General features: G+C 39.7%; 2 protein-coding genes across 8 annotated transcripts in view; one reads left to right on the plus strand and one right to left on the minus strand.

Moving 5' to 3' along the window:
• On the plus strand, positions 1 to 11,196 carry sh3bp1 (SH3-domain binding protein 1). Of its 3 annotated transcripts, none has more exons than XM_077503249.1 (18): positions 1 to 119; positions 1,995 to 2,037; positions 2,148 to 2,252; positions 2,335 to 2,411; positions 2,565 to 2,676; positions 2,778 to 2,854; positions 2,934 to 3,024; positions 3,100 to 3,168; positions 4,751 to 4,841; positions 4,918 to 5,054; positions 5,130 to 5,241; positions 6,156 to 6,237; positions 6,486 to 6,566; positions 7,796 to 7,909; positions 7,996 to 8,093; positions 8,178 to 8,325; positions 9,323 to 9,555; positions 10,615 to 11,196. In XM_077503249.1, the coding sequence occupies exons 1-18, from the start codon at positions 70 to 72 to the stop codon at positions 10,872 to 10,874; spliced, it is 1,980 nt and encodes a 659-aa protein (XP_077359375.1). In that variant the 5' UTR covers positions 1 to 69; the 3' UTR covers positions 10,875 to 11,196. The 3 variants fall into 3 exon arrangements, with proteins under 3 accessions (XP_077359375.1, XP_077359376.1, XP_077359377.1); XM_077503250.1 differs by having other exon boundaries at positions 7,796 to 7,905; positions 7,995 to 8,093; XM_077503251.1 differs by lacking the exon at positions 3,100 to 3,168 and having other exon boundaries at positions 2,934 to 3,060.
• cdc42ep1a (CDC42 effector protein (Rho GTPase binding) 1a) overlaps positions 11,003 to 22,489 on the minus strand; it is a 27,662-nt gene continuing 16,175 nt past the window's right edge. For 2 of the 5 annotated variants that reach the window (XM_077503254.1, XM_077503252.1), the window contains 2 exons: positions 18,232 to 19,108; positions 11,003 to 13,731 (listed from right to left, as the gene is read on the minus strand). In XM_077503254.1, coding sequence (XP_077359380.1) covers positions 13,118 to 13,731; positions 18,232 to 18,706 — 1,089 coding nt within the window. In that variant the 5' untranslated portion in view covers positions 18,707 to 19,108 and the 3' untranslated portion in view covers positions 11,003 to 13,117. Of the gene's footprint in view, positions 13,732 to 18,231; positions 20,684 to 22,489 lie in introns of those variants that run through there. The other 3 variants (XM_077503256.1, XM_077503255.1, XM_077503253.1) reach the window with 3 other exon arrangements.

Consider the following 22,489-nt stretch of genomic DNA (forward strand, 5'->3'; position numbering starts at 1 on the left):
CATCAAGTAGGACGTCGCCGCACAAGTATCCGGAGCAGGTCAGACGAGACGAGACGAGCAACAGCCGCAATGCTCCGACAGTCTCTGAGCATTCTGAAGCAACTCGGCTCTTCTGCAAAGTAAGTTCCCTTTTGTTGCTTGTCAATGTAATGCTTGCTTGAAGTGTTTTATGCACCGAGAAGATGATGTAACGACTCGCACTAAATGTGGTTAGATTGAAATAATTCAAATACAGTATTGTTGTGTTGTTGTTTTTTTTGCTTTACAATGTACCATTAATTTCATTAATATGCAGCAACATAAGGTGCACCTGAACACTTCCAATTTTTGTCTGCATGCAGCATGTCGCACTTTGTTTTTTGTGTCACCGTCTCTCACTCTGAAACATCCTGAGTGGAAACGGCAAACGTGCGACTGCAAAACAGAAAGCACACCAGCACACGAAGGCAACATCTCTGGGAAAAAAAAAATAAAAAAATCTGTACAAGTGTAGATAGAAGCTTCTATTCTGAATGACTGCATTTCCCCTGTTCTGTAATATAACTTTCCTCTTTGGATGGTTCTCAAAAAGTGAAGTTTAGAAAAGGGAACTATCAGTTGTTTTACAGTTTGACATTACTGCAAATAGAGACTTGGAACAGCTCTGACACGAGCGACGCACACGTGAAGGCCGTTTGCTTTTTGTTGCTTGTCAAGTCAGGCCTCGGGATGTTCGAAATTTGCATTACAAAGTTGCCAACATCAATGTTTGATGTAGAGCTTGAATTATCAGACAAATATTCAAAACGACAGTTACACGATATTAACAGAAAAGTCGTACAGCTCATCAGTTACTTATTTTGTATTTTAATTTGTCTATACCAGGGGTGTCAAACATACAGCCCGGGGGTTTAATCCGGTCCGCACGATGATTTTGCAAAGTAAAAAAATAGTAGTCAGACCAATTAATCAGCAATCAAAACATAAATTGCTAATTTCACAAGCAATCCTCAGATGACCAATACAACTTGTACATGGAATTGCCCTGGATGTCGTAATTTTTTGTTTGTTTAAAAAATAAATAAATAAATAAATAAACAAATAAATAAATAAAATCATAGACCAACATAAACAATTAATAGATGATGATGATGCAAAATCAAGCCATTTTTATATCAATTTCAGGGGGCGGCCATTTTGCCACTTGCTGTCAACTGAAGATGACATCAATGTTGCTTAAGTCTCAGGTAACAATCAATCGCAGCTCAGCTTCAGAAAACAGGCGAGCTGTGATTGGCCGTTGCCAGTTCCCCGAGCGACATTGTCATCTTCAGTCGACAGCAAGTGGCAAAATGGCCGCCCCCTGAGATGGATAAAAATGGCTGAATTTTGCTGCTTAAACTCATTTGCTCCCAATAACGTATAAATACGTTTTTTTATGTAAGTGTCCCAAAGACGTATTTATACGTTGTTTTTTTTATGCTAGAGCATACAGAAGCCTTTGATGCAGCCTCTCAACTGCAAAGAACGGTTGCAGAAATGGTAGTTATTACACAAACGGCCAGCAGGTGGCAGCAGGGCAAAGGAGATCAACCAGGGCCATGTAGAAAAAAAAAGCTCAATTACTTACAATTTTAAATAGATTTGTGAAAACTGATGAAACTTAGCTCTCCTAATGCTAATTGCTGCAAAACGGAAACAGACAGAAACATACTTTTTTTTTTTTCCCTGATGAAAGAAGAGACTTTAATCTTTCTTTTGCTTTTATAGCAATAGAACACAATATTCTGTGGGCCTTGCAAAATCAGTCAAAGTCTAGTAAAAACAGCCTGGAGCAAACGGGATTGCGAAATGTGAAAATGGTGGCGAGTGAATGAGTTAACTCATATTTTCCACTAACACAAATATTAACCAAAATACTGTATTTAGACTAGTGGGGCTGCATACAACACATTATTGTCAAAAAAAAAAGAAATGGTGTTGACTTCCTTTTTAAATTTATTAACTATTTGCAGGTCACAAGATGTCAGTGAGCTTCTACATTCAGACCTGGTTGTGGTGAGAACATTAAACCCGCTTTCGTTACTTTGAGTTGGCAGAATTCAGCGTAGTTGTTTTTACAAATCCATTTTCTGTATTTTTGTATTTATTTTTTTGATGAAATGAAGGTGGAGCAGCGGGTGGAGCCTGCCAAGAGAGCGGCGCAGATGCTCCACAAGAAGCTGCAAGGCTGCATGCAGAGTCAGACGGGGCTAGATGCCGAAAAACGGATGGTATGAACGCAACCAAAACAAACAAAATGGAGGAGACGGTTCCATCGACATATCCCTTTTTTTTTTCTGTGTTTCCCAACAGAAGAAGCTGCCTCTCATGCTGTTGTCAATCAGCATGGCGGAAAGCTTCAAAGACTTTGACGCCGAGTCGTCCATCAGGTGAGCCGAGAGTCATGTGATCAGCTCCTGACTGGTGTTTTCAGTTCTGTATCAAAAAGGAAGAGAGACCAAACCACACGCGCTTGTGACGAAACACGCAAACGAAATTCATTTGAAACATCAATAATGAAAGTGTGTGTGTGTGTGTGGCAGGAGGGTGTTGGAGATGTGTTGTTTCATGGAGAAGAAGTTGGCCAGCCTCCTGGCAGACTTTGAAATAAAAGTGGAAAAGGAAGTTTTGGAGCCACTGAATAAACTTAGTGAGGTGAATGTAAATTTCTCTTCACTTGAGGGGAGATACGGAACGTTGACATTCAACTTCAGGTTCCCCCGTCACAGCATCCTTCTTTCCTGTTCTTCTTTCAGGATGAATTGCCAGAGATTCTCAAAAATAAGAAGCAATTTGCAAAGCTAAATACAGACTGGAATAATGCACGACTCAGGTGAGTTCTTTTTTTTTTTTTTTTTTTAAATCGCATTTGAACTCAACTGTGTTCAAGATGTGAACTCTGAACCCCCCAGGAGCCAGCAGGCCAGTAGCGGTCCACAGGCCAAGCAGGACGTTTTCAAGGAGGAGGAGGAAGAAGCTCTGAGGAAGTTGGAGGCCATCAAGGTGCAAGCGTTTGTTCTCGAACGCAACATGCCGAAGGTTCGAACTTGTAACCGTCTGTTGTTCTCGTCTTGACAGAATCAGTATTCGGCAGATCTGTATCACTTTGCCACCAAAGAAGACGACTATGCGAGCTACTTCATTCGCGTATGTTGAAAAGCTTCTCTGCACGTTTGGCAACACACGGAACCTCCATTTATCACCAAATGTGAATATCTGTGATTTAGAGACCATAAACATTTTATTTTGTAGGTTTACCCAAAATTGTACAATCAAACTACCCGTATGTAATTTTGTCACGTGAGGTGCAGAGTTAGGACCCATTCAGGGCAATGCACATTTGACAGAATAAAGGCTTATATGACAAGATAAGTTACAAATGCAGAACCCAAGAGTGACAGTTACAGGAACAACTTCATCACAAGGGACATGGCAATTGACAACATCGCAAGGGACATAGCAACTGACAATTTCACCATCACAATGGCCATAGCAACTGACAACTTCATTATCACAAGGGACATGGCAACTGCATAGCAACTGACAAATTCATCATCACCAGGGACATAGCCATAACATAGCAACTGGCAACTTCATCATCATCATCATCATCATCATCATCACAAGGGACATAGCAACTGAAAAGTTCATAATCACACGGGACATGGCAACTGCATAGCAACTGGAAACTTCACCATCACAAGGGACATAGCAACTGACAACTTCACCATCGTCGTCATCGTATCACACGCAACTGGCATAGCATCTGGCATAGCAACTGACAACTTTTCTGTCACAAGGGACATAGTAACTGACATCATCATCACAAGGGACATGGCAACTGCATAGCAACTGACAACTTCATCATCATCATCATCACAAGGGACATGACAACTGCAAAGCAACTGACAACTTCATTATCATCATCATCATAATCACAAGTTACATAGCAACTGACAGGTTCGTCGTCACAAGGGACATGGCAACTGCATAGCAACTGGAAACTTAGCCATCACAAGGGACATAGCAACTGACAGGTTCGTCGTCACAAGGGACATGGCAACTGCATAGCAACTGGAAACTTAGCCATCACAAGGGACATAGCAACTGACAACTTAATCATCGCACGGGACATGGCAACTGCATAGCAACTGACAAATCCATCATCACCAGGGACATAGCCATGACATAGCAACTGACAACTTCACCATCGTCGTCATCGTATCACACGCAACTGGCATAGCATCTGGCATAGCAACTGACAACTTTTCTGTCACAAGGGACATAGTAACTGACATCATCATCACAAGGGACATGGCAACTGCATAGCAACTGACAACTTCATCATCATCATCATCACAAGGGACATGACAACTGCAAAGCAACTGACAACTTCATTATCATCATCATCATAATCACAAGTTACATAGCAACTGACAGGTTCGTCGTCACAAGGGACATGGCAACTGCATAGCAACTGGAAACTTAGCCATCACAAGGGACATAGCAACTGACAACATAATCATCACAAGGGACATGGCAACTGCATAGCAACTGGCAACTTCACCATCACAACGGACATAGCAACTGACAACATAAAATTTGCATATATACTGTATAAGTGCATCCCCCCCCCCCCCAAAAAAAAAGCAACTTAGCTGGTCCACCAAAGATAATGGTGATATAGCAGGGGAATACTCTAATGCAGTTTTTTGTCCTTTCACTGAAGCTTTTGGAGCTGCAAGCAGATTACCACAAATATTCACACGAGTTTCTTGATAAAAACATCACCGAACTCAAAGAGAATCACAGCCAGAAAGGTGAGCTCATGCATTTATTTGCCACACGGGCTTGCCCTTGAGTTAAGCTTGCTCTCCGTATGTGATCCGCTCCAAGGGCCACCGGCGAACCCCTTGGGACCCAAAGTTTTCGGGGAGTCTCTTGCCTCTCATCTGCTTCAGAGCAACCGAGAAATCGCGGCGCCCATTCAAGAGTGTGTCGACATGCTGCTCAGAACGGGGATGAGGGAGGAGGTAAGAGCGTTTTAGTCGCTGAGCAGGGATCGTTTGCGTAAAAAGATGGAGGCCCTTCTGCGCTTTATTCGCCAGGGACTGTTTCGTCTGGCGGCGGCGGCCTCGGTGGTGAAGAGGCTCAAGACTTGCATGGATCAGGGGACGGTGGATCACAGCGAGTTCAGGATGGACCCTCATGCTGTGGCCGGTAAGCGATCATCGCGAGGCTCCGTCAAGGGGGGCGCGTTTGACCTCGGGGGACATGCTTTTTGATTTTTTGATTTTAGATTTATTTATTTTTTTTTTTACTGTCCTATAATAAAGTGCAATTGCACCTCCACTACATTAGGGGGCAGTGGCGCTCTCATTATTGGCAGAGTGCGCGCAGGGAGCGTTCGCTCGGTGGTGTCGGGGTTTCGTTTCAATCAATCTATATAATATATAGCACCTTTCATACATTCAAAATGCAACTCAAAGTGCTGGACATCCATAATACAATAAAAAGTTAAAAAAAAAAAAAACAACTTGACACACCCAAAACCACAACATGGCGGGGCACAGAAGTACCCTGTAAGCAAAGGCACTGAGCATGCACACTTTGCATAAAGCAAAAAAATAAATAAAAAATCTGCACAAATTATTTTATATTTTTGTTTTGCAGGTTAAAGTTATATTTTTTATTTTTTTATTAATTTTTTTATTTTATTTTTTTTTGTAAAATTGTGCTCCTGAGTTAAAGTTGGTGATCAGTTTGAATGCATTATTATTTATTGATTTTTATGTCATTTTATTTTTCCGTATCATATGGTTTGACATGGTCGGTCAAAAAATGTTTATAGTTTAATTGAGGATTTAATTTTATTTTTTAAATTTCAGATGCACTTTAAATCTTTTCTGTTACAGTTAATAAAGAAATTCTTTGTTGTCAGTTGGTCCATTTTTCATTATTTTTTTAATTCTCTTGTACGTTAATACGGATACAGTGTTATGCAGAGGTGTGCTTATAACAATTTTATAAACAAATGATACTATTTATAGTCTGAAACTGTTACTGAACCACAAAAACACGACACGATTGTCAAGAAAGTTGTTATACGTTTTCATGCCCAATTACTCCAATAGGAGCTCTGAAGTGTTACCTGCGAGAACTTCCTGAACCACTGATGACCTTTGAACTCTACAAAGACTGGTTCAAAGCAGCCAGGTGTGTATAAATTCCACTCTTCACATAATTTTCATATCCGTAAGGTGAGCAATTCACTTCTGATTTTCTTCTTTTACTGTTGAATAATTTATGCTGAATTTAGTTTGGATGCAGATTACTCTAAGCTAACAGCATTAGCTTCTGGTAAACAACACGATTACTCCTGTGACTTTTTTTTTGTGTTACTTTAAGACGCCCGGGAGCTGCTTTCAAATGTGGGAAATGCAAAAATTGTGTCGCTTTTACAGTGAAAAAGACAGCACAGAGAAGCTGCAGCAGTTCCGAACACTGCTGAAGAAACTGCCACCTGAAAACTACAACAACCTCAGGTGCAGAATTATTTTCATTTTATAATCATTAACTCACAGCGAACAAACACTATTTTTTTTTTTTTTTTTTTTTTTTTTTTTTGTACAGAAGTGTGGAACTACCAATGTGGAGTAAACATTTTTGCTTGGCAAATATGTATAAATGTATTTAAATACATGTGAACGTGTTCAAACGTAGGGCTGCTAAAAAAAAAAAAAAAAACTAAAAAAAAATCACGATTATTTTGGCAATAATTGAAATCACGATTATTCAAGTGTTTACTTTTTTTGGTACAAAACAAGAAAATGTTTAAGTGTTTAAAAATATTAAGACCAATTCCAAAAAAAAAAAAGTGTAAGTTCCTTTTGGAACCAACATAATTTATAATAATATTTATTTATTTATGTATTTATGCTGACAAAAAACTTGAAGTTGGAGTGCAGCATGTGCACTGTGCAATCGATTATTTATTTTTTTGGTACGAAACAAGAAAATGTTTCAACGTAAAAAAAAACAAATACCAAATATTAAGACAAATAAAAATGATTTGAAACACTATAATTATGCAAATTCCTTGTGGATGAAACATTTATTAAATTTGTTATTTTAAAATTAAATAAAAATGCAAATGTATGTAATTTTTTTTTTATGACTATGCTGATTTTGTAATTTTTTTGTTAAGCGTAATAATTCACGAAAAAAATTATTTCGAACATGTATATTAAAAAAAATTGAAATTGTAATTGAATTTCAATTAATTGCACAGCCCTACTTGTAGCTAAATGCGAAACACTTAAAAAAAAAATTCCCATAATGCCGTGGGGTGTTGACTTGCGCATTATGTGAAAAAAAAAAAAATGCTGAACGGGAATCGTGCACTGCAGACATAATAAATCATAAAAAATATGAAAAAACAATGTTTATTTACTTTATTTTCAATAGCGATGTCACGATACGGGCAATATCGTGATATTAAAAACTGCCACAATATCGTCGTCGTCATGTTGACAATATTTAAAAGGAACACATCTGTTAAAAAAAAAAGTCGGGTTGATTTCCATTTGTGCAGTTCCAGCACCCTCTAGTGGCTAGTTTATTAGTGCGATTTAATTTTCATGAGGGATGTTTTGGCCTTCTATGTTTCAAATCGATGCGAATTGTCAGATGTAAGCGGAACCTAATTTTGCCTGTGCACGTTTGCATATCATAAATCCTCGCGTACAGCAAATTATTGAATCAATATTTCCAGATACCTGGTGCAGTTCTTGTCGCTGCTGTCCGAGCAACAGGCTGCGAACAAGATGACGCCCGGCAACATTGCCATCGTGCTGGGGCCCAACCTCCTCTGGCCGCAAGCCGAGGGGTAACTTCCCGTCGTGCCACCGCACCTTCGATATTCCCGTCATCGGTCTCACCCTTGTCGGCGCCGCTCGCTTTCTCCCCACGTAGAGAGATCAGCCTGGTCGATATGGCGTCCGCCTCCTCCGTGCAGGCGGTGACGGTTATCGAGCCGCTGATTCAACACGGCTCCGTGCTCTTTCCTGAAGGTACAAACGAACCCGGAATGTGAATGCAACTGCGTTCGTTATACGGACTGCATTGATCGTTTGTTGTGGCGAATGATTGTTCAGAGGCGTCCTTTGAGATTCCGGAGCTTCCCGAGGGCCGAGACGAAGACGACTCGAAGATCTCGGAAGTGACGCCGCTGTGCAGGACGGTCTCAACTCCCTCCGCGCTCTCCTCTTCAACTTATCATCTTCCTTGCTCTAAGACGAGCAGGTACGATTTACAAATCAACAGCGCAGTGTCGTAGGATGCAATTTTTATATTACAGTGGTAACTCTTACTTAGGAAATTAATTGCTTCTGGAAGAAAGTCCTTAAGTAGAAAAGTTTGGAGGTAGAGATGCAATTTCCATGTAAATGCCCTAATCCGTTCCAAGCCTTCCCAAAATTCGGACATAAATGTTTTTATAAAGCCTAAAAATGCATCAAAACGTGTAACAAATATGTGTTACCATAAGATTATTGCACAATAAACGAGAGTTGTGCATAATGTAAAAAACAAAGAATATAGTAACGAATAAAAATGATGCTCATTTACCTTTTTAACTGCCGTCCTCTTCGGGGGTTTTTTTTGCCCTCTTTGGTTCATGTTCTCTCGGCATTTTTGCCTGGTGTTTTGTAAAGAACTGATCCAATAATGTTCGTTTTTTTTTTTTTAAAGTCTCTTCTTTCATCAGGAAAAAAAAAAAATTGTTTCTATCTGTTTCCGTTTTGCAGCAATTAGCATTAGAAGAGAGCTAAGTTTCATCAGTTTTCACAAATCTATTTAAAATTGTAAGTAATTGAGCTTTTTTTCTAGTTGGCCCTGGTTGAGCTCCTTTGCTCTGCTGCCACCTGCTGGCCGTTTGTGTAATAACTACCATTTCTGCAACCGTTCTTTGCAGTCGAGAGGCTGCATCAAAGACTTCTGTATGCTCTAGCATAAAAAAACAAAACAAAACAAAAAAACGTATAAATACGTCTTTGGGACACTTAAAACATTAAAAAAAAAACGTATTTACACGTTGTTGGGAGCAAATAAGTTAAAAACTTACTGTTCAGGAAACTCTGGGAGCTGCGACTAGCAACCCGTACTGTATTTTTAGCTTTCGTATCAAACATCTTTCGTAACAAGAGGCAATATTTTGCCGTTGAGGAGTTTCGTAACTTGAAAATTTCGTATGAAGGAACGTTGGCAAGTCGAGGCACACAACCGTATTCTTTGTTTCTAGCATGTTCCCTCAGGACGGGATCAGCGCGTCCGCTGTCAAATCCGCCAGACGCTCAGCGAAAGACGGCACCGTACTCGGCAGCTCGGCGCCGGCCAAACCGAGCTTGTTGACGACAAAGCGGAACCCGAGCCCGCATCCAAGAACCGCAGGACAGAAGCAGAGCTCGGATCAGTTGGAGTCCGTCTCGGACATCCCAGCAAAAGCGGTCGTGACCATCAGCACACCAAACAAACGTGAGTCCAAAACATTCTTGGCGTTTTGGAGGGCTGCGCGCGCGTCATATTAGAATGTGAATAATAGTTAATTATTCTAGTAATCAAACAATAAGTCATTAGTGTTATTATTTATCAAAAGGTGTTTATTTAATTAACTAATGATTTAATTTGAAAATCAGTAACAATTTAGTATTACCTTTTTACCTGGACATTGTGCCAACAAATATCGAAAAAATGGACCTCGCACGAATACTGCAGATGTTTGACTTTAGATTACGTTATGAAACCATTTTTTTTTTTCATTTACCAGTTTATTTATTGATTTATTTGTTTATTTGTTGATTGATTTATTTTATTCATTATTTTTGTTTGTATTTATTTTCATTTATATAAAAAAAATGGTGCAATTTACTACAGTGAATACTAGTGTTTGGCCTTACATTACTTTATGAAACCATTTTTTTTAAAGTTGACCAGTCTTATTTATTTATTTATTTATTTTAATTATTTTTATTTATTTATTTCCAATCTATTACAAAATAATGCTGTTTATTACGGTGAATACTACAGCGTGTATGAAGTTCAGATTTTTTTTTTTTTTTTTTAAGTTGACCAGAGTCTTATTTATTGATTTATTTATTTTATTTATTTCCAATTTATTACAAAAATGATGCTGTTTACTACAGCCAATACTACAGTGTGTGTGTGTGTGAAGTTGGACTTTAAAATAATGCTTCATAAAACCATTTTTTTAAAGTCACCGGTGTATTATTTATTTATTGTAGTCATTATTTTTATTTATTTATTTTTATGTATTTATTTTGTTTATTGATTTCCAATTTATTAGAAAAAAAAAGTTGCTGTATACAGTTAATATTAGTGTACTTTACCATTTATTTATTATTATTTATTTATTTATTTATGTATGTACTTTAGCTATTTCCTATTTATGAAAAAATGGGCATTTTTGGGGAACTCAATTGGATTATTATCACTATTGGAGAAGCACTGAACACGGCAGGTGTACCTAATAAATTGCCCATTGAGTCGACAGTCTGTCCACTGTCTCGTTGGCAGCAAAGAGGAGCGTCAGCGCGAGAAAAGCCAACGAAGCGAGCGAGCCGCTGACGGTCCGCTGCGGCGCGCCGGCGCCGCCGAAGCCTCGGGCCCCTCGGGCCCCTCCGGCTCCCGCGGCCGCGCCTCCGGCCCAGCCGGTCGGTCTTAAAAAGCCGCCGCCGACGACGACGACGAAGAAGTCCGGACTCAAAGCCCCCAGTTGCCCTCCGCCGCTCCCTCCTGTGTCGCAGTCCAAGGAGGCCCCCTCGATAGCGCAGTAAGATGAAATGTCCAAATTCTAACAAATGGACAACTGTATTTATTTTTCCAACCACTGCTCCTACTTTTTTTTTTTCTAGAGTAAATAAAAGCACACATCTAAGATAATAATGTCACTTCCAAGCCAAAATCCACAAATAGAACTTCTTTATTTCCAATGAATATCATACAGTATAAAGTTGGACTACACTATGTTGTGAAGGTGCTGATAAGTACACGTTAAATGGGAGTCAGCTGATACTTTTATGTACATTTGTAGTTGCTCGTATACAAAAGGTCTGCACGTACATTGTACTATACTGTAGTAAAGTTGATAACGCCAAATATGGTGTTATTGGTCATATATCATATTCCTCATCCATTTCGACAGTGGTCGGTCCTCACAACAGCCAACACAGGTGGGAATCGTTATCAGAGCTTGCTGATTCGCTGATGATACGAATCACCTGTGTTGGGCTGCGGGGAAACATGGAAAACCAGAACAGGGTGAGGACCGCTGCATTATGATACTAAAAAACAAACAAAAAAAAAGATTTGAAGGCTTGACCTTCCTCATCCATGTCAAGGTAAGTCTTCCTTCAAATGACTTGAAATGTTCTTAAAATCTGTCTGCAATCGACGGTAGTTTTGAGCGACTACCTCCCGTTTGAATTCGATCGGATTGCCGTCCGATCATACAAAAAAAAAAAAGAAGTATTGAGTATAACGTGAATGGCAGGACCTCTTCATTGAGTCATATTCGTGTTTCCGCTTTTTGCGCAATCTTTAGTGGAAGTGTTGTTTGGTTTTGAGCCTCATTTCAAAACTGTAGTCACAAAAAAAAAAAAAAAAAAAGTTAGGATATTGCTTTCGGGTGATATTTCAGGATGAATCCGATACTTTTTGAGCTTCTTTAAAGGGATACTTCACTTATTTAGCCCATTATAGCAATAAAAAGTGAATATTTTGTCTATAATTAATTTGATACTTTCATTATTTTTCATCTACAATTAGTACCGTTTTAAAAACAGATTTTACAACTTGCTGTCGAATGAAAATGTAACCAATCACAGCGCTAGGTTGGTCATGTGACATTCACAAGCCGAGCTGTGATTGGTGTGATGTCATTTTCAGTCCACAGCAAGTTGCAAAAATGTGTTTTTAAAGGTACTAATTGTAGATGAAAAATAGTGAAAATATCAAATTTATTATAGGCGAAATATTAATGTTTGACTGAATAAGTCAAGTATCCCTCTAAACTTTTGAATGCCACATTACCAAGCCCCAAAACTGCTTATAATTGCCTAAAGCTGCCACAAGATGGCAGCACAGCACAATTGTTGCCAAAATGAAAATACTCCACTTACGTCAACATAGTTCCTTTCCACCAATGTGCCACAAAATGGTGTCAAATGAGCTCCTCAATCAATTTCTACCTAGTTCCTTGGCACTAAGGCACCACAAGGTGGCGCCATAGTAGTGTTTTTACTTCTTTAGCCTGTGCACGTAAACGGCACATTCGCGAGCGCATTTTAGGTTCAACGTGCAATTTAAACTTTCACCCAAAAAGCTGAATATCTTGAACTTTTTGTACATTGAAAATATGTCAGTCTGTATTTTTGATCCATTTGCAGCAAAAAAAAATAAAAAATCATTGCACTATTAGTGGAAAAATATAAATCCATTATTCAACTTAAAGGGATACTTTACTCATCATACTCATCATCAGGGGTGTCAAACTCAGATTAGCTCAGGGGCCGCATTGAGGAAAATATTGTGTTCTATTTTTATAAAATCATGGAACCTACCAAAAGAAAGATTAGAGTCTCTTCTTTCATCAGGAAAAAAAAAAAAAAAAAAGAAGTATATTTTGATCAGTTTCCGTTCTGCAGTAATTAGCATTACAATATAGCGAGGTTTCGTCATCATTCACAAATCTGTTGAAAACAGTGGGGAAAAGAGCTTGTTGCAACATGGCCCTGGTTGATCTCTTATACTCTGCTGCCACCTGATGGCTGTTTTTGTAATAACTACCAGTGCTTGAAGCAATCTCTTCAGTTCAGAGGCTGCATCAAAGCCTTTTGTATGATCTAGCATGAAAAAAAACGTGAAAAAAAAAAAAAAAGGAAAAATACATCTTTGGAAGTATGGTATTTAAAATAGAACGTATTTATACGTTTTTGGGAGCAAATTAGTTAATTTTTGAATCGGAATTACAGCGGACTCAAAGAGTATGTCCAATAATGACTTCAACTTTCACGTTAGCTCAGACTTTGATTTCATCATCATCATCATCATCATCATCATCATCATCCTCTGTGTAGCTATAAGACATCTTCTTCATCCGCCCTGAATGCACCGCCTCCATCCTGTCGCGGCCGCCGTAATGTCGCGCCAGCGCGTTGGCCGCACTCCGGAAGCGCTCGCTCTCCATCCTGACGGCCGACCTCGCTCGCTCAAGTGAGCCCCGCCTCCCCCTCCCGCTCGCCTCGTCGTCGTCCCGCCCCGCCCCCTGCGGATCCTTCTCGCCCGCGCGCTCCTCTCTCAGCGGGGAGTCCGCGTAAGAGACGGTAGGCGAGTCCATCCCGGACGGCCAGCCCGTCTCGTCCCTCTCCCAGGCGCCGGCGTCTCCGTCCAGTAAGCCGAACACCTCGCTCATGAGGGAGGGGCCCAGGTCCAAGTTGAAGGCGTCCAGGGAGGCGAGCGAGGCCAAGGAGCTGGAGAACGCGGCGGGCTCGGGGTCAGAGGTCGCGGTGGTCAAGATGGGGTCGGCGGGGTCGGTCAGAGAGCCGCGGTGCGCGTTGGCCGGGTTGGACGCGGACGGCTGCTGACGCTCGGAGCGCGACAGACGAGGGAGTGTGACGAAGCCGGACTCCAAACCTGAAGAGAAGAAGAATTGAAATACATCACATACTTTGTTTTAGAAACGTCGCCGTTGCTAATGCTCGCCGTCAAGAATTAATATCCAGTTCCAGGAGTGATATTCCTTTTTTACTTAAGTAATATAACAATACAGAATGGTGTATATATTCTTCCTAATATGTGAAAAAAGGAGTTACATTAATAAGTTTCCATCACAAAAACTTTATTTCTCCATGCTTGCTTGGCACCACACTGCCCCTAAGAGGCCAAAGTGTGCATAGCAGGGTTTTTTTTTTTTTTTTTTTTTTAAATCTTTTTTTTCTTTTTATTACTATTATCTAAATATATTATTACTGTATTTTTACTTTGGTACTAATTCATTTCTTGTTATTATTTAAAGTTATATTTCGCTGGTATTGTATCACATCCGAAATCGTCAGTTTTCAAAAGACACAAAAACAGCATGTTTAACATTGCATCATCAAAGACAGCAAGCCATTTTCAACACTTTCAAATGGTCAGTAATTTGTATAAATAAATAAATAAATAAAATAACCACATGTGTGGACTGACAAAAGAAGTATAGATTTAAAAAATAATAATAAATACTAAATAATAATGATGAAACAAATGAATAATTGTTTATTAATTATGATTTAAATATTAATCAAATATATATATATATATATATATATATATATTTTTTTTTTTTCATGATCAGCCCTAGGATGGACCCCAAAAATATTTCTAGATGTATATTTTTTCTTTGGTCTCTTTTTTTTTTTTTTTTTTTTATTTTATTTATTTTTTTTGTGGGCTTAGAAACTAACTACAGACATTTTCAATAAGAATTTAGTGAATATTGGTGACAATATTAACGTGCCGAATAAATATGGCGGTCAACGTTTTGGTGCAAATGATGACTGTCACGATTTACCCAGTAAATCCAACAGGGGGCAGTCATGTCTCACAATATACAGTACTTCACAATCTGCTTCAGGAGTTTCCCTCAGGTCACCAATGTATAGTCAGTATAACTGTAACTCTTTTAAAAGCCCCTCCCAGACACATACATATTTTTTGGTATATTAAATCTTAAGATGTGTTGTAAATCACTTGACACAGCACAAAAAAAAAATACAAATTTAATTCCACTTGATGGGTGACAGATGTCCTAATCTACTCAATCAAGACTGCTGTAAAATCATTTAAGACGGGTACTAAACAGAACATGTAATGTTTTTTTTTTTTTTTTTTAAGATTTGTGTAGTATGAGTCTATAGTGTCAACGTCGGTCATTCACAGACAAACATCGTATTGCCTGCTCTGTCTGGATGTCTGCCTATTATCCTCGCAGGAGCTGCTGCTAACGGGCCAAAGTGATCTATAAAGGCACCTGGGGCAAATGTGTTTAAATCATTGAGTGGACCTGATGGATGACTTATTGCAGAGTTTACAACCGGGAGCCTGCTTTAACTCGTTTGACCCCCGCTTGTTCAATTTGTTTAGCAACCGGGATTTATCGTATATTTGGTGGTGTGCATATGACACTTGGAATTTCCGCTGAAGATATATTAGCTTTTTTTTTTTTTTTGTGAAAGTGGTGTCTATTTATTTATTTTTGGGGGGCGGAGCATATACGTAACAATCAGCAATGTTAGCACTGTCAAGACTCTTTCGGTGACCCGGCACGATCTGTGACGCGCATGCGCAGAAGATTCCGCCATCTTGGATCGCCAACTACGGCAAATTCACTAGACCAAAATACCTTTACATGCGTGCGCGTTCGTAAAAACATGATACAAAATTGGGGGGAAAAAAATTTAGATTCTTGATACGTTATAAAGAAACTATTTTAAGTGTACAGGTTTTGACCCCATTACATTCCTAGTGAGTCTTCATTGTTATAATTTACGTTTAGTCTTCGTATTTTTATTGTCTTTAGAACAAATGTGGCCAATATCATAGGATAGGTTTTGAGGGGGGGGGGGGTCATTTAAAGCACACACACACACCGCAGACTTACTGTGAAGTGCAACAATCTACTCGCTATAATGTAATGAGGTCAAAGGTATAATGTTTATAGGATTAAATTTTACTTGGTTACTTTAAAATACATAAATAATCTATATGTTTTTCGTATTCATGTTGTATCGTGTTACGAACACGCACTATCGCGTACGCATATAAAGGTATTTGTTCTAGTGTGGTTGCCGTAGTTGGCGATCCAAGATGGCGGGATTTTCTGCGCATGCGCGTCACGGTTCGTGCCGGGTCACCGGTTGTTGTTTTTTTTTTTTTTTTTCTTCGCCGATAGTCTTGACAAGCACCCCCACCCCAAGATGTTTTTTTGTTGTTGTTTTTTTTTAATATGGTGGCTATAAGGAAATATACAGTACTTCCTGGAAGTCGATTTCTTCACATTAAACGGTTTCAGCAAGCCCTGTAGGGAAACACTTGGCCTTTCAGCAGCTCACAACTCCAAATGTGCATCGTAATGCGTCGGAATTATGTGCTGACACCACAAAGACGCAGTCAATGGAAATTCGATTGGGGTCATTTTATTGCGGTGGGACCCAAACGGTGTGCTGAAACGGCGCGCCACAGCGGGTGATGCTGATGTTATTTCAATGTGCGAGCGCCGTCCGCTGCTGGAGGCAGATCTCGCGGAAGCTTGGACGGCTGCGACGAGCGCACGACCCCACAGCAGGAGATCTTAACCTCATCAGACCCTTGACTGTATTCACACATTGTAAAACAGCAAGGGTGAAATTCAAAAAAAGATATCTTCATTGTTGTTATTATTTTGCGGACATGTCATTTTGAGCCTATTAGCACTCCATGTGGTGTACGCTGTCATTTCATGGTCTGCTAGAGGCCGGGAAGATGAATCCTAGTGACTTGATCCGAAGCTAAATTGCCGCAAACAGACGCCTGCTGCGTGAGTCATCAATGCTGATGAGAGCCCAGAGAATCGACCGCAAAATCAAAACAGTCAGCAGATGTTCAAATGTTCAACAGAGCAGAAGGAAAGTTGGACATTTTACGAATAGTTTGTTGTCTTTCCTGTGATCGGAACCTACGTTTAATGTTGAATATCGCGTTGAAATAAAATGACACAAACAATGAAATTTGTTAATTTGGAATTTGACCCAAATTACAGGCGGGAAATTTTAATATAACGTCCTCTTCAGTTTTGGGATTATTATTATTTTTATTTTTTTTAATATTTTGGTTTTCATACATTTTAAGACTTTTCTGCCTTTCTGTCAAATTTCTGATATTTTTGGCAATTTTATGGACATATTACAGGAATTTTTATTTTTTATATTTTTCTGCCGTTTTTGGTATCGATTTTTTTTTCTGACATTTTTGGCAGTTTTATGCTAATTTACAGGATTTCTTTTGTTTCGAGACATTTTATAGTTTAAACGTTTTCTGCCTTTGTTAAAACAATTTTCTGACATTTTTGTCAATTTTGTAGACATTTTTGTTAATTTGGGATTTCTTTTGTTTCTTAACATTTTATAGTGTAAATGTTTTCTGCTTTTGTTAAAATAATTTTTCTGATTTTTTTTTTTTGTGTGTCAATTTTGTGGAAATTTTATAGTAATTTTCAGGAGTTCTTGTGATTCTGGACATTTTATGGTCTAAACATTTTCTTTTCTGCCTTTTTGTTAAATACATTTTCTGACATTTTTGGCAATTTTGTGGACATTTTATGGATTTCGTCTTATCTGACATTTTTTTGCAATTTTGTGGACATTTTATGGATTTTGTCTTATGTTTTTGGACATTTTAGACTAGAGTTGCTTTTGGAACATTTTCTCTCCTACCTTTTTTTTCCCCCCTTTTTTGGGGGGGGCTATTCCAAAGCTTTTTTTTTTTTTTTTTTCATGGTAAGATTCTGCCTTTCTTCTTTTGTTTTTGGACATTTTGTGGTCACTTTTTATTTATTTATTTATTTTTATTCAACATTTTTAGGTAGCTTCCTCTACCTTTGTCTCTCTTTTAATGACAAATTAATACTTTGGACACTGAAGTTTTTATTTATTTATTTGTTTATCTAAACCATTAATTCATTTAAAGAATATTTTATCTTAAAAAAAAATATTATTTTGTATTTTTTATTTTTTTTAAGAGCTCCACGGGGGAGCTACACGAGAGTGCGTTAGCCTGCAATCGCGTTTCACATTAAACAGTATGTTAGCATTAAGCTAGCAGACTTTTGTTTGGGGTTTTTGGGTGACAAATTTGGTTTGGCTGAATGTTTTGGTGTTGAATTACATTGTGTGAGTCTCTTTTATGTTTACAATAACTTAGTGACTTTGAAGCAATCCCACTTTATTGATTGTATATCTTATTTGGAGAACCGTGAGCGAATTGTCTTGAGTATACAGTGTTTCGCATTCGTATTTCTAGACACTAAGGATCACTTTAAAAAGTGTGTTTTAGATACGTTTCTGAAAAGAATAAGACAAGCCAGCCACTGACCAAAAAGATTTTCACCATGCTTACCGTAAGAACTCTTCCTTTCTCCTGGCGTGCTGTGAGAACTGGGGAAGAGCACCTTTGTGGTGGGACTACCATTATACATGTCCACGTCCAGCCTCGGAAGGGAAACGGCGTTCTTGATGATGGGCGAAACGGCCGGGGGAGGCTGTGACACGTCCTTGGATCCTTCTCTGATCCTGTTGTCAGAGCCCCTCCTGATTTGTCGGAGTGTCCTGGAGAAAAAGGCTCCGAGCTTGTTGTCGGGGGCGGACGCGGACACGTCCGTCTCGCCGTTGCCCCCGTTGGCCGAGCCGCCGTGGTTGCTGAGGAAGGAGGTGTCCCCGAACACCTCGCCGCCACGGCCGACGTGCATCGTGTGGCGGAAGTCGCCCAACGGCGGGCTGATCATGTCCGCCGTCAGGTCGGCTTTACACCGCCGCTTGCTGTGAGAGTGTGTCACCAGACCTTTCAGGCCAGAGAGTTTCTCCTGGAGATTCATGTTTTACAAAGCTGAAAAGTGTTCCGTTAAACCTTGAAACTTGTGTGGAAAGTAAAACTTCAGTTCACCTCAACTCTTAGCGAGCCCAAGTTCTGGAAACGTGTAATCTAAACGACTTAAAAAGCCGAAGCCACCAGATACTTCGGCGGAATATTATCTATGTTTATCATGCGCGAGCCAAAGTCTTTCCCGCTCCTTGCCGGTCATCGTTTATGCGAAGCTGGCAGAATCAAAACAACGTAAATTGCACACAACGCTGCAGTTTGTCCCTGGCAGAAGCCGGGCCAGTTGGACTGCAGTCAAGTCCCTGGTTTCCCTCGCTTTGGCTTCGTCGACATCGGCTCCGAAATAGGTCCGAGTCCAGCTGCAAATGCTTTCTGTGGCCGCACCGTGGTAGAGCGTCTACGGAGAGTAAAAACAGAGAGAGAGAGAAAAGGTCTATCTTTAAAATGGAGGTTTGGGGAAAGAAATGGATGACAGTTGGAGTTGTTGTGGTAGTTCAGAAGATTCAAGGAGAGTCCATGATACTTCCTTAAACGCAGAAGTCTGAATCGTAGTGGTCAAAGGACGGAAAATACCGAAACTATTTAGGTACTTAAGTAAAAGTACAAACTGAACTGAACTGAACTGGACATGCGGTCTGATCCCAAATGGGGCGACAAACCACTATAAATGTCAACTCGTCTGGAAGAAGCTAATTTTAGACCAAAGTCGGTTTATGTTGTGCATACAATCTGTAAGTCCGCTTCTGGAATACAATAAAAACTTGCAGGGTAATTCTTCTAGTATTGTCCTGGTTTAACTGTCATAAACATTTACCCGGAGGACTTCGCGTTTGGCCCATTCATCACGCTTTGACGGTTTTATATCGTACAACTTTAATGTCGTAAAAGTCCACCATTATGTTCTAAACGTGTTAGCCCCTTTTCAATCCACCGTTTTAGCTACATTAGCTAGCTAGCTTGTATTAGTTGTTAGCGACAAAATCACATTCTATTTTTAACTGTCATAAACATTTACCCGGAGGACTTCGCATTTGGCCCATTCATCACGCTTTGACGGTTTTATATCGTACAACTTTAATGTCGTAAAAGTCCACCATTATGCTCTAAACGTGTTAGCCCCTTTTCAAGCCACCGTTTTAGCTACATTAGCTAGCTAGCTTGTATGAGTTGTTAGCGACAAAATCACATTCTATTTTTAACTGTCATAAACATTTACCCGGAGGACTTCGCGTTTGGCCCATTCATCACGCTTTGACGGTTTTATATCGTACGTGTGTAGGAAATTGTTGTTGTTTCGCGACGCTGTTTCTTTTGCCAGCAGCAGTAACGGCGAGCCAATTCCTAAATATTTTGATAACATAAGAGCCCCGACGAGCTCCTCTGGTTCTCTTTAAAAAAAAAAAAAGTCTCAATCGGGCTTCATTAACGACCCGCTTTGGTTCATGCGCCGGCGTTTGCGTCAGGTCCGAGGCGAGTCTTTGTGATTTGCTGCTGACCGCAGTCACCAAGCCCGCCGCTCCACTTCCCCTGGGCTGGCGTTTTTAAAAGAGGGGGCATCTGGAAACCGACAGGGAGGAAACACGCCACATACCAGTGCTGAGCGGAGCCATATCGAGCCTCGCGGAAGGAAAAAAATAAATAAAAAAATAGGACACGTGTTGAAGCAGAGGTGGCATAGGCCTGTAGGGAACTAGACGTTCGCAGACTTATGTGGCAGAAGGAAAAAAATGTCCCTATCAAGGGTTTAACACGGAGCGATAACCCACCGGATTACGGGAACACGCGCCGGGTCGTGAATTACCCTGACTGCGATCTTACGGAAAGCTGTCACGTATCGTCTCTGGGAGATCTTTGACCACAGTTAAGAGGCGCTTGCTCCACCGTTTTGGACTCCCCCAGGCTAAAATACTGCCGTTCTCATTTGTACTTGTTTATGTGTTTTGCAGGCTCGCATAAACACACTTTTGGGTTGTCAGATAATAGACTGTTAAGCACCAGCAGGCTGTAAAAACATACGTTGTGGTGTTCCGACTAAAGGATTCCGGGGGGTTGACGTACCCCTTAGATAAGCCTTTAAATCTTCATCCCTGGTTCCCCTAAATATGATCTCTGGCAGAAGTTTGGCTGTTTTGGCTCCTGTTTGAGGAAACTAAATCAGAGAACGATTCGAAAAGAGAGTTGGAAAAGAAATAGAAGCGACGCCAGATTGCTGTTGCAGTGAAATTTCATTTGATATCCCGGACAATTGAGTTACTAGCTTAGTCATGGAGCAAATTCAATTTCTAAGTCAAGGTAACACAATTAATTGATGATCTGTTTTCTGTTTATTATTTACCGTATTAGTAAGAGTGCTGAAGTTGTTGGTGGTTATTGCCCAACTTTAATGCGGTAAAAGTCCACCGTTATGTTCTAAACGTGTTAGCCCCTTTTCAAGCCACCGTTTTAGCTACATTAGCTAGCTAGCTTGTATTAGTTGTTAGCGACAAAATCACATTCTATTTTGGGCTGCCTTTGATTTTAAGTACAAAAATAAAATTAGTGTGAAAACTAGCTTTAGCATGTGATAACGACCAAACATTATTGTCATTATTCTCACTAGCAAAACTAACGCTGTCACGATTGCTAAAGTTAAAAGGCTAACCGGTACTAGTGGACACTTTGTTCTCACTAGTAAGACATCCCTCCCCATTAGTAGAATAACTAACTACATGTTCTAGTGAAACAATCTTGCGCGCTAGACTAGATGACAACTTTATGCTACTTAGTAGGCTAGTAGTGACCATATCAAATTCTCCTTAATATATAGCACTTCACTAGAGGTTTTAGTAGTATACAGACATCAAGTAGTGGACAGTTTTGACTCACTAGTAATATGTTCTAGACTTGTAGTGCACCCTAGTGCATTGAATTATCAATGTACTAGTACGCGCTTTGTCTTTACTACATAGACATTTCCGCACACTTGTAGAATGACCGGGGCTCACTAAGTGCATCTTACTAGTGATGGAAAACTGTGCACTAGTTGACAACTACATCCTATTAGTGCTACTAGTGACACTATACAATTTTGCTCGTTAAAATCAAGCACTCGTAGTACTAGTAGCGGGCAGTTCAACTGGTAGCCTCCATCGTCGTTCTTCTAGTGTGCAGAAATTTGATCACTAGTAAGACCTGGTTTGCTACTAGTGCACCCTCGCCGTTCTACTTATGAACTGAATTGTCTGTGTGATTTGTTAATACTATGAAACATTTCCTCACACTAGTAGAATGACTGTGATGCACTAGTAGAACTACTGTACTTGCTAGAAGTGACATCAAATTCTGCTAGTTAACATGTGGCATATAGTGCCCCCTAGTAATTGTACTAGTGTGCAGAAATGTCATTAAAAAAACACTATTAACTCATTTACTCCCAATAACGTATAAATACGTTTTTTTAATGTTCTAGGTGTCCCAAAGACGTATTTATACGTTTTTTAATGCTAGAGCATACAGAAGGCTTTGATGCAGCCTCTCAACTGCAAAGAACGGTTGCAGAAATGGTAGTTATTACACAAACGGCCAGCAGGTGGCAGCAGAGCAAAGGAGATCAACCAGGGCCATCTAGAAAAAAAAGCTCAATTACTTACAATTTTAAATAGATTTGCGAAAACTGATTAAACTTAGCTCTCTTCTAATGCTAATTGCTGCAAAACGGAAACGGATAGAAACATACTTCTTTTTTCCTGATGAAAGAGGAGACTTTAATCTTTCTTTTGGTAGGTTCCATGCTTTTATA

The sequence above is a fragment of the Festucalex cinctus genome, chromosome 17, assembly GCF_051991245.1.
Source record: "Festucalex cinctus isolate MCC-2025b chromosome 17, RoL_Fcin_1.0, whole genome shotgun sequence".
Lineage (NCBI taxonomy): Eukaryota > Metazoa > Chordata > Actinopteri > Syngnathiformes > Syngnathidae > Festucalex > Festucalex cinctus.